Genomic DNA, 16,628 nt, shown 5'->3' with positions numbered 1-16,628 from the left:
AGTTGTTAGCAGAATAAACGGAGTTTAGTTGTTATTAGTGTTCGTCTGTCTTGAACGCTAAACTACCACGGTTCTCCGCAACAGGTTTTGCGAGACTGCTCTACAGACGAGTTCATAAATAGCATCACTATTAGCGTCAAAGATGAGAAAGGCGAACTCTTTGATTTCAAGGGCTTCAAGCTTCTTTTTGAATGAGAGTTAAATTAAATTTCTTTATATACACAACGTCTTCAGCAAATGTGTTACCTTCCGCGCCTCCTGCCGAGAATGAAAGAAGAATCTATCCAAGCCTTCCCGAAACGGCAAATGCCGAGAATTTCCGGCTAACTGAAATAAGTAAAATTGAAAAAGAAATATCTGTTGAGGTTGAGCATTACAGGCTTGTGTTGAAAAAATATAAAAAAGCTCGGAAAGCGATTCATTATTCCGTGGTTGGCCTTGGCGCCGTCACGGCAGCTCTGTCTTCTGGGGCTGTTGCAACATCACTTACTGGTGTTGGAATTGTTATCGGCGCACCTGTTGCCGCGATAGCCGCTTTATCTGGCGCAGCTTCCACTGGCCTGTCCGTTGTCAACAAGAAGCTTGAACGCAAAGTTAATAAGCACTCGAGAATCCATTCTCTGGCTATTGCAAAACATGACTCGATAAACAGCTCTGTCTCACAAGCTCTGAATGATAATCGGGTTTCTGACACGGAGTTTCAACTGATCACACGTGAAACGCAGAAATATCGCCAACCTAAAGAGACTTTACGCTCAAACTTTGCGCAAAAACAAATAAATTTACGCCAGCCAGATCTTGAAAAAATAAGAAACCAGATTCGGCAAGAATTTGGAAAAAAACTTGCGGAGTCCAGCACAAATTTGAACTAAATTTTGAGCGAAAAAACACAAAACTATCTATAAGTCTTATTAAAAACAGGTGATTGTGTTACACCGCGTTACCTTCACGCGTGACGTTGCGTGACAGGTCACACAAAAGGGCAAAGGCCCTGTCGGGGGGTGCTCGTTGGCTGTTCTTGCCTAGCCCCGGCTAGGACTTTCCCGCCGCTGACAAGGCGGCTGTCGATTCCCATTTTACCTCTGGGAACGAGGTTTGAAATCCCGACGGACCTCTGAGCACCCCCCAGTCCCCACTGGGCCGGGGCGGGTTCACCCGGGGTTATCGCCGTGGACGGCCAAGCGCTTGTACGTGCCGTATTAGGAATCAGAGGGGACCAACCTCACATCCAAACTTGTGGTGTAGCTTCTCTGTCCTTTGCCTAAATTTCGCAGTATTTTCACACATACGCATGCGCTTTTGGGCGGCGAGATGATGTCATACTTGAGCTATAATTAGAGATTGGCTGAATAAATTATATCACGACAGTACTTCTGAAGGCCAAAATTATTGTGCTTTTCCACGCGATTTGCTTTATTTTCATGGAACGTTCTACACCCGTTTGTCAGAAATAGGTCAGACAGATAACATATCAAGTCGTTGAAGCCGTGCGAGAAGCAGAGAAAACTTAAACGGGCTCTATTGAGTGCCTTGTTCAAGGAATATCACATGTTACGATCGATCGAACGCTGTGATCAAATCTTGCTATTTTCTCGTTTCCTCCTGCTCGCTTCACTTCGGTAGCTTCTGTGGTGAAAAAATAACTTACAGCGCGTTTACTGAGCGTATTTTTTTTTGCAAATTCTGTTCTGGTTCGTGTTTTCTCCCCAAACAAAAAAATCTTGAGTTGTCCTCCATGTTTTTCAGTACTGCTCGTCCAACGGCCTGGGAAATATTTGGTTCCAGTCTTTCTGAGAAAAATGTCACGCAACTCACAGATTTCAAAACAAAACTGTTGATTCGAACGAAGGTTAATATCGGCGCCGCTCAATAAAATTTTTGAAAGATTTCGGCTTAGTCGTTCTCGTCATATATTGGGTAGCCGAGATAGTGTTTTACTCCATTTTTATAACACTCGTAACAGAGTCCTTTTAGGCGGCAGGAGTTGCATTTACGGCAAAACATGACCTTTAATATTCTTGATCGTTTTTCACAGAAGGGCGCCTCTTCAATATCATAATGTACCTCATCCCAACCCATTTCCTTTTTTTCCATTCTTTTTATTGCGAGATACTCCTTGTAAATTATCTCACGAAGCTCTGGAGGGAGGTTTTGAATGGCCTCGCAAAGTTGACAGTTGTTTGATTGCAGAACATCGGACGAATATCTTGCGGCAGCCATCTCGGCGTATATACTGTGCAGATACTTGTTCAATTGGAAATATTTCTTTTTTTTTTTTTTTTTTTTTTAAATTATTATTATTATTAATTATCTATTTTTTACAGCACGCATACTTACATTATTAATTACAAAAACTACGTATAAAACTACAACAATACAGCTACTTACGCTAATTACAACTTGCTCTAATTACAATGCTTGACGAAACAACAGTATTATTTAAACCGCTTACGTTACACTACTTTTTAATCGCGGAAAATTACTACAAACTTTTACTACGGTTACTAGAACTAGTGAAAACTGCAAAAAAAAAAAGAAAAAAAAATGACAAAAAAGCGACAATTTACAGTATATTTAGCTATATTTACAGTTTAACTTGCACCTTTGCTCTGCTAGTTTCTATTTCTATTTTGTTTTTAAGGATAGCCAAGAAAGCGTCTAAGAAATAATCTTCCTCATTTTTTGAAGCGGTGTAAATATAATATTTTGCAATTATTGTACAGAGGTTTAAACCGAGACACAGAGGCACGGTGTCTGTGATGCCGTAAAGTATTTGTGCTTCAGAGAGCGTGATTACAGTATTGTTTTTTCTGTACCACCAATCAGTAAACTCTGTCCAAAACAGCTGGACGTTGGGGCAAGTTACGAAGAGATGTGTAATTGTTTGCTTTTCAGCACATAAATGACAGCGGTCGTGCTCTTTAATACCGAATTTATGTAATGCAGCATTGGTGGGTAAAATATGGTGTACAATCTTGAACTGAAACATCGAGAGTTGAATATCTTTAGTGGCCTTGAAAGGCATCATGTACGTTTGATAAATTTGCTGGTCGTTCAAATTAGCTCTTTTCAGTCTTTTTTCGGCGGTGGCAGAAACGAACTTCTTTTCAACAAGGTAGTTAGTAGCAAGTTTGCAAGAGAGCTTCTCAAGGGGAATTCTATCCATGTTTGTAGGTTCCTTCGAATGCGGCTGTAATTTGCCTTTCAAAGTTTTAATCCAGTTAGATGGAATTGCTTGGCATAAACCGTAATAAGTTAGAAAGTTAGTTTTAAGGGCAAAGTGAGAGCAGAAATCTCGGTAAGATGTAAATGTGTCACCGTTGAAGATATCTCTAATTTTTTCTACACCCGCTTCATGCCATTCTTTGTAGTACACTGAGTAGTTACCAATCCTGATGAATCTATTGTTCCAAAGAATTTCATCAAGTATTTCCTCTTCTGAGGACGGAGTAAACAAATTGATTGACTGCCAAGCCAACAAGGCTTTCTCGTAAAATTTGAGAGGAATTCTTACATTGAGATTTTTGAGATCAAAATTGCACTTAAGGAGAAATTTGCCACCACATTTTTCTAACATGGTGACAGGGATATGCGTCCAGCTCGCGGAAGGGTAACCGTTATCAAGTCTTCGGATCCAGGTCGCTTTGAGAGCGTTGTTTATTGCATCAAAATCAGGCATTCCAAGACCTCCTTTTGCTCTCGGTCCAATCATTGTGGTTTGCTTTATCTTTGGGGTTTTCTTGCGCCATACGAATTGGGATATAACTTTATTAACATTTTGAATGAAATTAGATGTAACAGGGAGGACAGCGGTGTTATAAATAAGTTTGGAAAGGGCTAGTGCTTTTAGGATGACAATACGGCCATGTAGAGTTAAGTTCCTAGGGTACCACAGGTTAAGTAGGGAAGTCATTGAAGGCAATTTCTGTTCAAAGTTCTTTTGAAAGGCAGCCTCTTCATCATAGGAGAAGTGTATACCGAGCGCAAGTATGGGATCTTTTGGCCATGTTATGTCTAGAGGTTCCTCCAAGTTGTTTTTGTTTGCGCCCAGCCACATGCCCTCTGTTTTACTTTTGTTTACTTCGAGACCTGAGCAGTTTTGAAAGGCATTGAGCAGTTGGAATAAATTTTGGGCAGATATACTATCGGAAACAAAAACAGTGGTATCGTCTGCGTATTGTGAAATTTTGAATTCTTTTCCGTAAATATTGATTCCTTGGATACCTGCATTAGACCTTATTGCGTTAGCAAGAATTTCGGCGCAGAGCACAAACAGGGAGCCAGAAAGTGGGCACCCTTGGCGAACACCTCTTTGTAGATTAAAGAAAGCGGAGGCGTAACCATTATTTGTTACACAGCTTGAACAGTCAGCGTAAAAGGTTCGAATCCACTGTTGTAACTGAGGGCCGAAATTTAAAGCCTCCAAGGTCTTAAAAAGGAAGTTCCAGTCAACGGTGTCGAAGGCTTTTTTAAAGTCAATAAAAATCGCCATGCCGGGAATGTTTTCCAGCTCAGTTATCTTCATGATGTCATTGATGAGTCTAATATTCTGTCCTATGTAGCGGCCCTTGACATAGCCAGTTTGGTCTTCATTTATTAATTTGGGAAGGACTTTAGCGATTCTGTGAGCTATTGATTTTGTTGCTATTTTATAATCAACATTAAGTAACGTTAATGGTCTCCAATTTTCTAAATACAGCCGGTTCTTTCGTTTTTTTGGTATGACCTTTATTATACCTTGTCTTTGAGTGATATTTAGTTTTCCTAATTTATGGGCGTAATTAAAACTTTCTACCATTTCTTCGCCGAGTAGATGCCAGAAGTGCAAATAAAACTCAACCGAGAGGCCATCACTGCCTGGGCATTTGTTTTTGGCACACTGTTTGAGGACATTGAAACACTCGCTTTTAGATAAAAGCTGTTCAAGCTCATGCAGGTCGTGCTCTTCTAACTTAACCAGGTTAGGGTCTTGTAGGAAGGCATTATGTGTGTCACTATTGCAGGGGGCCTTTGCATACAAATTTTCATAAAATGCTCTTTGCATTTCTAAAATCTCATTTTCACAGGTAGTTTCCCTTTCTTCGTCCGTTTTAAGTCTAGTTATATGTGTTTTTGTGAACCTCCTTTTTTCGAGATTTAAAAAGTATTTGGTGTTTTTCTCCCCTTGTTCATACCAACGTATTCTGCTTCTAATCATTGCTCCTTCAGTTTTATATTCAGCAATCTGGTTGAGTTGGGCTCTTAATTGGTAAAGCTTCGCAATGTTTTCTTTTGATCTATTTGATTGCAGTAAGGTCATCATGTCGTCAATTTCTTTTTGAAGGTCGCGTTCCTTATTTCTTTTTATTCTATTTTTCCTTTTTGAATATTGGACGCAAAATCCTCTAATCTCCATTTTGAGCATGTCCCAGTACAGGCCTTTGTCAGCGAGATAGCTGTGTTTATTTTTGTATTCGGGTATTTTGCTTTTGAGCTCATTAATGAAGTTTGCGTCTTTTAACAACGAGTTGTTAATTTTCCAAAACCCGGGTCCCCGTTTAGCATATTCTTTGGATTGTAAAGTAAAAGCGATAGCGCTGTGATCAGATATTGTGGGGTTGATGATGTTTATATCAATGGCAGACGGCAATTCTTTCGAAACAAGCCAGTAATCCAAACGACATTGCACTTTCAAGGAATTATCGCGCCATGTGTATTGTTTTTTGTTGGGATGTTGATCTCTCCAAATGTCTTGAAGTTTGAATCGTCCGACTAAGCCTTCAATCTCATCAATGACTTTTTGTTTCTTTTGAACCGGAGCTCCACCTGTTTTATCTATAGGTGCTAATGAGCAATTCAAGTCGCCTCCCAAGATGATTTGTGAATCTGCATACGGTAAAAGAATGTTGTCAAGGTTACGAAAAAACGCTGTCTGAGCGGTAATGTCATTTGGCGCGTAAATATTGCTTAGCAAGAAGGACGATTCAAACATGTTGGTTTTTAGCAACAGATACCGACCTTTCTTGTCAGCGATGGCGCTTTCGATTTCAAAATCTAAATTTGGCTTGAACAATACCATCACACCTTTTGAATGCGTGGTACCGTGGCTATAATAAATTTTCCCTCCCCATTCAGCTTTCCATATTTCTTCGACACTTTTGGATGAATAGGTTTCTTGTAAAAAAGCGACGTCGAATTTTTGGTTATGAAGCCATCTGAACACCCGCCGCCTCTTTCTAGCTTGGTTTAAACCTCTTACATTCAAAGAACAAAAGGAGAGTCTAAAAGGAACAGTCATGGGTTTTTTGCAGCACAGATTCTATGTGATTCATTGAGAAAGATGCTAAATAGCGATTTTGAACTGTCAACAAACACGGCAAACACACTATAAACAATGAAATAAAATGCGAAATTAAAGTTAAACTATATAAACGGGGTGACTCGAACGTGGGGACTAAACATAACATGAAGAGAGCACATGCTGCTCGGTACTTAACTAGACCTCTGTAGGCAAACATTAGCGAGATCTACAAACTAACCTTTAAACTGGGCTTGGCTGAGCAAGGAACCCAGAGAAACAAGAGAAGAGAAAAAAATATATCTTACGTTAGCTCCGTTGGAAGGACTATAGCGATTCGGTTGGAGTGTATACTTGTCCATTGATGTACAGTTTGTCGAAGATGAGTTTTGCGTCTTGACCTCTCTTCTTTGCGTCTTTAAGAATCGGGACAAGTGCTTTTCTCTTGTCGACGATTTCTTTCGGGAAATCGCATGCCACAGCGAAATCAGTTCCTTTAAGATATTTTGCCCGAGATAAGGCAAACTCCTTGTCTTTGTAAAAGGAAAATTTTGCAATAAGTGGTCTAGGTTTTTCATCTGAGGAATTAGCTGGTTTTCCGACGCGGTGAACGCGCTCCAAATAAATCTCGCTTGCATCTTCTTTGCTTATTTTGAGGTTTTCCTCCATGAACTTTCTCAAGATTTTTTCAGATTTTTCTGCCGATTCATTCTTTTGCTCAGGTAGATTGAAGAAATTGAGATTATTTCGCCGACTGTGACTTTCAAGCTTGATGGCTCGTTGCTTTTCTTCGTTAGCTTGTTTTGTTAATGAGATCACACTTTTGTTTAGCTCGTTGATGGCAAGTTCTTGAGTAGCCAGCTTCTTTTGTAGCCCTTCAATTGAAGTATGGGCAAAACTCAGGCTATCTTCTAGCTCCTTGTTCTTTTTCTCCAGGTTTTCTTGTTTTTGTTTGAGTACTTCCATTTCTCCGATGCAGGTTAAGGCCTTGTCAATTTTGCTGTTAATCTCGGCGAGTGATTCCGCCATGTTTGTACAGCCGTGGCAATATTCTATCTCGCAGTCCTCATTATCAGTTTGCGAGCCTTTACTTCGTTTTCTTCTTTTGCGAGTGGAGCTTTCCTTGGTTGCTTGTTGTTCATCTGCCATTTTCTCAGCTCTCGGGCTCCCTAAGAGGATTACATTTGCTTTGAAGGCGGAGCGCTTCAGAAGACGTCCGACCTGGTTTCTGGCGCACTTTTGTATATAATCAGTGCAGCCATTTTCGGTGTCACATCCGCGCTTTGTTTTCTTTTATGTTGTGTAACACGCAACATGTCACACACACATAGAGACTACTGGTTATGGACGCAGCAGTGATAACTGGGAAGAGAACGAACAATTTTTGTTCGTTCTCTTCCCAGTTATCACTGCTGCGCCAGAACCAGTAGTCTCTATGTGTGTAAGCTGGTAGGAAGAAATAGAGAAGCTTGGCAATACAGTGCATGGAGATAGACTTCATTTGCAGAATCTGTGTGCGTGATCCTGGCACACGTTTGTGAGGTCGAAAAGAAAAAATGTAAATCATGGCATATGGTTCTTTAATACTGCTTCTGTTTGTCCATTGTTGTCCAGGTTATGATGAGGTTGGATGCTATAAGGATACTGGAAGTCGTGCAATCCCAACGTTGGAAGGAAAGGATTCTATCTTGGATGGATCTTATTCTTCTCGTACGAACCCCATTGCCAAGTGCGCCGTGGCTGCAATGAGAGCGGGCTACAGGATGTTTGCAGTTCAGAATGGTGGCTGGTGTGCCGCTAGTGTCCTTGGGCCACAAACGTTCGATAAATATGGAAAATCTACAGCTTGTAAGATTGATGGTAAAGGTGGATCTTATGCTAATCAGGTCTATTTTATTACTTGCAAATAATTGAGTTGTATTTCAATGCCAGGTTTGTTTAAGGAATAAAGATCTTCACTCTTGCCTTCAATTTATCTGTTGTGTGTTTCAGTTGTTGCATACTGGTTTTGTGTTTAAATTAAAGTTCGTTGGTTTCTTTTTAGCACATTGGAGTTATGACTCACTAGTCATAAAAGTTCAGGGAAATGAATGATGTGGTGTGCAGTTCTCCTATGTATGAAGATTCATTTTGAGGCCTTATTGTGTGAATATTTTAAATTGCGTTCGAAGTGTAGTAAAAAGAAGAAAGACGCTTGTAAACGTCGTTGATCCTAATTTCGACTACTCGAGAATTCTACTTAGAAATAAAATAAATGCATTTTCCAGTTTTCTCATTTCTGACCAACCCATTTGACACGACTTTCAGATTTTTTAACTTTTTTTGGCTCGAGCTGAAGGGCTTAATTATAGCAGTGTGTGCATATCTCTATGGAAAGAAAGACTTGAATAGGAAATGTGAATAAGCAGTGACGGAGCATGTCGAACCTGTGAGATGCTATTGTCGAGTTTGGTTTATTTGTTCGGCCCTGATTGAGAATTCGAAAGGAGAGAGAGATTATATTCTTCTAACTAAACAACAGCAGTTCGTGCATACATTGTAATGCGATTAGGTCTCTGTTCCATGATCAAACATTGAAAAATAATGACCGTACCTAATGAATGAATTGATTAAAAAAAAACGGCCTACAAAGTAGTACTCAGAATAAGATGATCGTTTTCAATAACCGTCTGTCTGCGTAATTTCGAGAAGTTTTCGAAACCATAATCACCAAAACGTTAAATTTTAACACTTGAGGTGGCTCACTACAGCTCATTCTGCTTGATGGGTCAATACCGCCACACTTTACCACCTGATGCCACAACATTAGTGTTACAAAAATGTCCAACAATTAGCGAACAAATAGTGGTCATCTTCATGGCATATAAGGTTACTAACGCAACAGTACAATCTGTTGAAACACCCTAAATTTTATAGTGCATGGGGCAGGACCTCAACATGTCGAATTTCTTAACGCTCCTAAAGACAAAGCCTATCAGAGCGGTTTAGAAAACGTCCCTCGATTCCCATACTTCCGCCTCCGCTCTTTCTCCGTGTCTCTCTCGCCTTGCTCCTGCATGCTATTATACAAAGTTATGCAGTTATAGAAACCTTGTTCCCTGTATTTTAACACCTACTTGTATGATAGCCATGCCAACGGTATAGCTTTCTTGTGCAAACCTTGTGATCAAATGACTTCACCAATATTTAACAACTATTCCACGAGCACGTTGGATAAGAGGATGATAGATAGCAACCGAGGCGCGTAGCTCCGAGTTTGCTATAACCATCTCATATACAGCAAGTGCGAGTGGAATAATTGTTTTATTGAAAACGCTCCCAAAATATAGAAAACTGAAGTAAAATAAAATAAAAATGCCTAAAAAGATTACGCGCACGCTTGCCATATTTGTAGAGCATTGATAGCGAAGCCATTGAAAACTCTTGAATTACATTATCCAATGATCCAGTTTTTAATAACATAGAATATTACTTATCGTGTTTATCTGTTACAATATTAAATGTTTTGCTTTGAAAATTGGGAACAAACTCTAGTTTAAATACGATAAATAAATGCTGCAAGATGCCTTCTCGTTCAGGAGCGAACCTTCTCCTTGCTGGCACACTCCTGTTCGAGGACTTTGGAAACCCGTGATCGCCTAATCGGCAATCGCCATAACCCCCTCACTCCCAAAAGTGCCATGTGACACAAAATACCATAACATGCTCAATATTTGTTCAGTTTTTGTCAAATTTCAGTGAACAGCTAAAAGCTCTTGGGCAGATCTATCGTTATGAAAGCATAAAATCATACCCCCTCCTATATGAGATTTGATCAACCACCCTACAAATTGTGCGCCTTTTTCCTCCTAGACCTTTGAGGTCAAGTTAACATCTGACAATAACCGACACTTTTAGAGTTGCATATTAAGCTATAGTTTAGGGGTATACGTCAACTATACAAGGAGTGAGATATTTTTCATTTTTTTTTTTTAATTGCGATAAATCAAGGTTTGTGTTATTTGAAAGCACTCGTCATCTAAAGTCCTTAAACACTGTTTCTATTAAGATCAATGAAAGCCCTCTTGAACATGCCGATACATTCAAATACTTGGGTGTGACACTTAGAGAAGATATGTCTTGGAATGAGCACATAAAAAAGCATTGTAAATAATACCAACCAGCGACTTGGACTTCTTAGACGAATCAAGCCTCTTCTACCCATACACGTTCGCCTAACACTTTATCACTCCCTAATTCTTCCACTTTTTGACTATGGTGACATTATATAGGGTGACAAAAACAACACTCAACTGATGAACGATCTCCAAGTACAACAAAACAAAGCAGCGAAATTAATTTTGGACAAACCAAAATATTCCTCCGCCACCGAAGCTCTTGAGGAACTAAAGTGGAAACACTTAGATCACAGACGGCACCTTCATTGATGTGTTTTTATTTTTTGATGCCTTCATAAAGTCATCGATTTTAATTTTAACTCTAGACAAAATAATGCCATTCACCATTATGATACCCGCCAGCGCAAGAATCTGCACCTTTCTGCTCCCAAAACAAACTGGGCAAAGAAAAAATCACATACTAAGCAGCTCTCGATTTTAACCTTCTAAGTCTTGAAATACAGGAAACTGAATCTATTTTACTTTTTTAAAAAAACGTGAACGCACGCCTTAATTTTATCATATTTTATTTATATCGTATTTTTTCGTTTGAGTAGCATGGTTTTGTATAGCTTTCACGTTTTTATAATATTTTCCAAAGGGCTGTTCTGAAAACCACTTTATGTGAGATCGCCCCCTACATACATGTAGCTATTATTATTATTATTATTATTATTATTATTATTTTGTTTTTCGTTTTGAATGCTTTTCAATTCCAACTGAGGCTTCCTCTATGGCTGTTAGTATGATTTATGGTATCCCACAAATAATATCTTTCAAACGGTATACTATGTGTGGTCCTTGGGTCTATAGTTACAGTTTTACAAAATATGTGGTTTTCCCCACGGGAGTGAAAGGATCCGTTTTTCCGGGTATTCGTCTTCTCTATGGCAAGTTATGTCTGATCTTTGAGTGCCGATATGCCCCGTCATTAATCCCTACAGGGATCCGGAAATTTCTCTTGAGATTAACTCCTTTCACAGCAAAATAGCTGCTTGGTTTTCTATCGCAAGAGAAGAAGAAATTTTAGCAATCTATAATGCAGTTATCCCTACTCGCAAAATTTAAAAATAATCTGGAAAATTCGCCTCCGCAGCGTTCAAGTACGTTTTTATTAACCATTAGAACTCCTAACTCAAAAATAGAACAAACCGCGAAAACTTTATTTCGCTTTCTTCACAGGGCGCTCACTGCCTTGTTAGTTAAGCCGCAATGTCGCTAAAACTGAGTTTATGGTCATTAGCTCGCGTTAAAAATTGCAGTCTTTACGTGACAAGACAATAAATATTAGTGTAGACGGCGTCAAAATAAACCAAACAAATCCTAGCAAAGCTCTCGGACTCACCATAGATGAAAACCTATCCTGGAGGGAGCACAGACACGCAATTTCGAAAAAAAAAGTCGCTTCCAGTATCGGTGCACTTAAGCGAGTCAGATCTTTTATTTCCAGGCACACTGCTATTTAAATACACAAAGGTCTTATTGAACCACATTTTTATTACTGCAGTGTTGTTTGGGATGGCTTGTCTCGACAGCTGAGTGAGAAACTTCAAAAACTACAAAATCGTGCTGCCAGAGTAATTACTAAATCAAGTTATGATACGAACTCTAGCTATTTTCTCAACTCGGTTAGCTGGGATAACTTATCAGTTAGAAGGGCGAAGCATGTCCCTTTCCCCTTCCCCTCCCCTCTCCAGAGGAACATTTTTAGGGGCTTAGAAATGCCATTCGCACGTTTTCAAATCTGGGCAAAAACGATGAGTATTGAGGAACTTATCTTGTTTTCATGTTAGCCTTTTCATGTCAGAGAGTAGGCTATCAAACCAATCGATTTAGCTATGGAAGATGCTTTTCTGGATTTCCAGAGGTATGCACGTACGTGCGTGGGTAAATGGTCCCTACCCCCCCCCCCCTTGAATCAGTTAAGATACACTTAAAAGATAAATTTAGCGCAATATCTAACTGGAATACCCACTACACAGGAATATAACGCTCTGATGAAAATCTTTATTGCTTCATCAACTCTGGTATTGAAATACCACTCAATTACTATGGAACAATAAAATAGACCTCATTGGCCCAAGGTCCTCCTTCGCCTCCATTCCAACAAGCCTTAGATGTTCCATACTTGTCGAACGTCAGGTGCGCAGTCTTACTAGCGGCACACCAGCCACTATTCTGAACTGCAAACATGTGAAAGCCCCCTCTCATTGCAGCCGCGGCGCATTTTGCAATGGGGTTAGCTCGAAGCCAGTAGGCTCCGTCCAAGATGGGATCCTTTCCTTCCAATGTTGGGATTGCACGACTTCCAGTATCCTTATAGCATCCAACGGAAATATAACCTAAGAACGAAAGTTACAACGCACAAGAAATTACATAAGAAGTGTATATTTTTAATGAATTTGTTTTGTTAAGTCCTTTCTCATTTATAAAGTTGTATAAATTCCTTTATCATTTTTTTAAAAAATATTTATACGTAGGTTGACAAAACTGAACTTTTGCATGAATTATGAGGAATATTTTAAATCACTACCTTGGAAACTTCTTTGCCAAAAAAACAATGAAATTTTCTTCAAATTAACTAATCTGTTGTTTTTTATAGTGGTAAGACAGTTCAACCAGACAATTCCTGCAAACTGCCAAATAGTGTTAAAAGTTGAAGAAAACTTTGCACAATTACGTCCACAGTCCAATTAATGACGTCACAGCGTGGTCATCGATCTTAATATTGGGTCTTAGGAAGACGATAGAAGTGTTAGTAGTGCACATATTAAGCCAGGATACACAGTACCAACCAATAAAACCGAAGCACTTCACAAAAATACCCACACTGGTGTACAGGAAGTGTGAAATTCAATAACGGCAGATACGAAACGCCCGAGTATTCAAAACAGGTAATTCGCACTTTCAACCTCTAAGCCAAGTTAACGTTAACACAATATCCTGTTTGTCGGACAATAACATCATACTCAAGAAACTTAAGAAATGCTTTTGGGGGTAATTAAAATATCTAAGTATTCGATGTAAAACTCGGTTAAAAAGGCCGGTGAAACAATGCAGATCAAACTCGTCAAATTCATGAACATTGACTCACTGTGACGAAATTTCGTCAAATTGGCCAATTCCTTTACTGCACGCATTTCTGGACATGTAGCAAAAAACGACAATCTATTTGGATCGAGCTCAGTGCTTTGAATGGCAGTTATATGATGTGATCAATGACACAAGTCATACTGTACCTTTGGTCAAGTAAACGTGATTGGCCCATGGTCCTCCTTCACCGTCACTCTTACAAGCTGAAGATTTTCCGTACTTGTCGAAGGTCTTTGGCGCAATCTTGCTAGCGGCACACCAGCCACCATTCTGAACTGCAAACATCTTGTATCCCCTTTTCATTGCAGCCACGGCGCATTTGGCAATGGGGTTCTCTCGATGCCAGTAATGTTTGTCCAAGATCTGATCCTTTCCTTCCAGTGGTGGAATTGCACGATTTCCAGTATCCTTAAAGCATCCCAAAGAAACATAACCTAAAAAGGGAAAGTGAGAGAAAACTAAGTCATTTCAGACGTGTTGCTAATTTTGTTTCATACTGTCTGTCGAAACTACCACAAATGTAGTTTCTGAAAGGCCGATAAAGGAATAGTATTGCTCCAGTTGTTGATATCGAGTCAGATGAGATTTTCGCTATTGTCAGTTCTCGTTATGATTGCTCGTCTAAAAGCTTTCCTGGTCAAACCAGACTTCCCAACTTGGAAAGAAAATAAAGCCCGTCACATTTAGCAAAGTTCAAGCTTACTATATTTTTTATAAACTTTGGGTACAAATTTTCTTGTTGTTGAAAGGTGTCCTATCCCTTTGAACAGAGCACTCTCAGACTTACCACATTGCACATAGCTGCAAACAATGGTGTAGAGGAAGGCAACGACAAGGAAAACTCGATTCTTTGTGCGATGCATTTTTCAGCCGTAACTGTGAAAAAAATAAGAAATGTTACATTAATTAATGCTTGTATAAGGATAGATGCTCTCGATATTTCTGTAAGGTGCACGTGTTTCCGTGGCTACGTTATAAAACAAGACCATATTGTAAAAACCCTTCCTTTGCTCATGAGGAAGAGCGCTTATTACATAAACAAGAGGTATAAAAGCACACAAAAGAGAAAAATGTAAAGAGTTCATGGTTCAAGCGTAAGCTCACTGCAATTCTAACTTTCACTTGTTTAATCAAGCTTAGGAGTTTCGTTGAAAACGAAATCGTTTCAGGTCGAATTAGAAGCCTCAAGCCATGAACAAAGTGACACACTTAAGCGCCGTAATAAGGTGGAAACTGACGGCAAAACGAAAACATAACCTGTACCTGATTTTCAAATAGCATTTTTGCAATCAAGTCATTTAAAAAATTCAGATACATTTAAATTCATTCGGCCGTCGATAAAACCAAGAACATGGAAAAGAAACTGATATCAGCTCGGAATATACCAACAACAAACAAAAACAAAAACATTACAAAAAAAAACAAAACAAAACAAAAAAATAATAATAGCGAAAAATTAAAATGACTGCAATGAGTGAAAGCTCGCAACTTAACGCTAACCTAGGATTAAAAGTTAACCGAATCATAACTTTTTCTTCTATACAAATAATTTTTACTGCTTTGTTTTGTGTATATGGCGATTATTAAAAATCAAAACAGAAGACCAAACAATATACAGAAAACCTCATCACAAAGCCTATAAAACTCAAATCAAAATTCTACCTTTTCCTGGGATAGCTTAATCGGGCTCTGAATAACCTTCCCCAGGAGCTACGCTTTTAGGCTGGCCTAAGTCTGTATATTACTTTTATAGCATAAAAGTGCACCCATGTAAGTAAGTAAGTAAGTAAGTAAGTAAGTAAGTAAGTAAATAAAGACTTTATTTAAAGAGGGTAGCACTAAAATAGTGTCTCATGATAGTGCAAACGAGCTTATAGACATATTTCGATAAACCCGTTCACAAACTAAGGCAATCGCTAAAATGTTTCGATTCCCATCGCCCAATCGACAGGCTGACAGGCTGACAGGCCGTGTCAGTGTTTTTTTTCGCAAGGCAATATGCAAATTAGTTGGAATTTCAGCGAAAATTCTCAGATTTTGGAGGCGTTTTTCAAAGCGCCCACTGAAAAACGCAACCAAATTTTTATATCTCTTGAGAGAGAAGTATTTCAAGACTTAACAACCATCAGGAGCCATAATCGGAGAGGAAGACCGTAAGCGCGCGCCATTTCTAGTATTGGGGTTGTCCCTATGATATGGGACAATTTTTCCATTTTTAGAACAAATTGCATTATCCCGTGCGGCACACGCGCGTACAAGCTGCGAGGATTTTTGCGGATGTAGCGCGGGGAAATGGCGTCCGAAATTCCCGAAATGTTTGATGCTTTTGGCCCACAACTCAATACTTTCATGTCTGTTGGAATTTTGCGTCAGTGTTTTCGTCGTAAGCTGCTCCAGTTTGAGTGAAGTAAGACAGTGTCAAAATTAGTTATGTTCCGCTTTACATCACTGACCAAGTTGTGTTCCGCAGGTTCTTTTACAAGGGCTCCACATTACTCCACTCTAAGTTTCACATATGTTGAAGATTAACAGCTTTTCCAAAACACAGCAAAACACTAGTTGGATATGTTTGGATATAGCAGCGTTTCAGGACTTTAAAGTTTCACTCCTCTTACCACACGCTTGCGAGGATTTCGCCAGAGTCTACCTCGACCGAACAGTAAAAAAGAAAATAATTGCAAGTTTGAGTTTCGCCTGAATTGTAAGCAACGCTTGATGTCTTATCAACGCCCAATAAGCGACAATAAAGTTTATGTCTGTAGATGCTGCTCAGTTTTGTTTGTGTAAAAATCCAGTAAATTGACTGTTGTCGATGAATAAGAGCGCCCGCCGATGCGTATTTTGTACAGTCAGTAAAACATTACAAATTGGACTTCTCCACTTTCGAGTGGAAAAGTACATCGAACTCATGTATCTCTAGTTTTTAAATATGTTTAAGGTTGATAAATGTTTGAGAATATATTAAAAGCTTAGCTGAAAATATGCGAATACAGCAGAAATAATCAGCTTTCTTTAATCAACTCGAATAGTCACGGTACTCGAATAAAGATTTCGATTTGTTGGTTGAGTTATCAAAACTCCTTGTCTATTTTACTTTCGCA

General features: G+C 39.2%; 2 protein-coding genes across 2 annotated transcripts in view; one reads left to right on the top strand and one right to left on the bottom strand.

Annotated features, from left to right (window-relative positions):
* The window catches only part of LOC145500675 (uncharacterized), a 48,905-nt gene extending 40,182 nt beyond the window's left edge, over nt 1–8,723 (top strand). The window contains exon 18 of the mRNA XM_081480200.1: nt 7,892–8,723. Within this exon, the coding sequence (XP_081336326.1) occupies nt 7,892–8,187 (296 nt within the window). The 3' untranslated portion in view covers nt 8,188–8,723. The remainder of the gene's footprint in view (nt 1–7,891) is intronic.
* Nucleotides 8,724–11,861: 3,138 nt separating this feature from the next.
* LOC145500703 (uncharacterized) overlaps nt 11,862–16,628 on the bottom strand; it is a 14,500-nt gene continuing 9,733 nt past the window's right edge. Inside the window, exons 2-4 of the mRNA XM_081480225.1 lie at nt 14,315–14,403; nt 13,674–13,961; nt 11,862–12,776 (exon numbers count right to left, since the gene is read on the bottom strand). Of these exons, the coding sequence (XP_081336351.1) occupies nt 12,484–12,776; nt 13,674–13,961; nt 14,315–14,390 (657 nt within the window). The 5' untranslated portion in view covers nt 14,391–14,403 and the 3' untranslated portion in view covers nt 11,862–12,483. The remainder of the gene's footprint in view (nt 12,777–13,673; nt 13,962–14,314; nt 14,404–16,628) is intronic.

Source organism: Orbicella franksi, chromosome 10, assembly GCF_964199315.1.
Source record: "Orbicella franksi chromosome 10, jaOrbFran1.1, whole genome shotgun sequence".
NCBI classification, from domain to species: domain Eukaryota; kingdom Metazoa; phylum Cnidaria; class Anthozoa; order Scleractinia; family Merulinidae; genus Orbicella; species Orbicella franksi.
The sequence above is the reverse complement of the archived record's forward strand: the minus strand, read 5'-3'. Positions and strand labels throughout refer to the sequence as shown.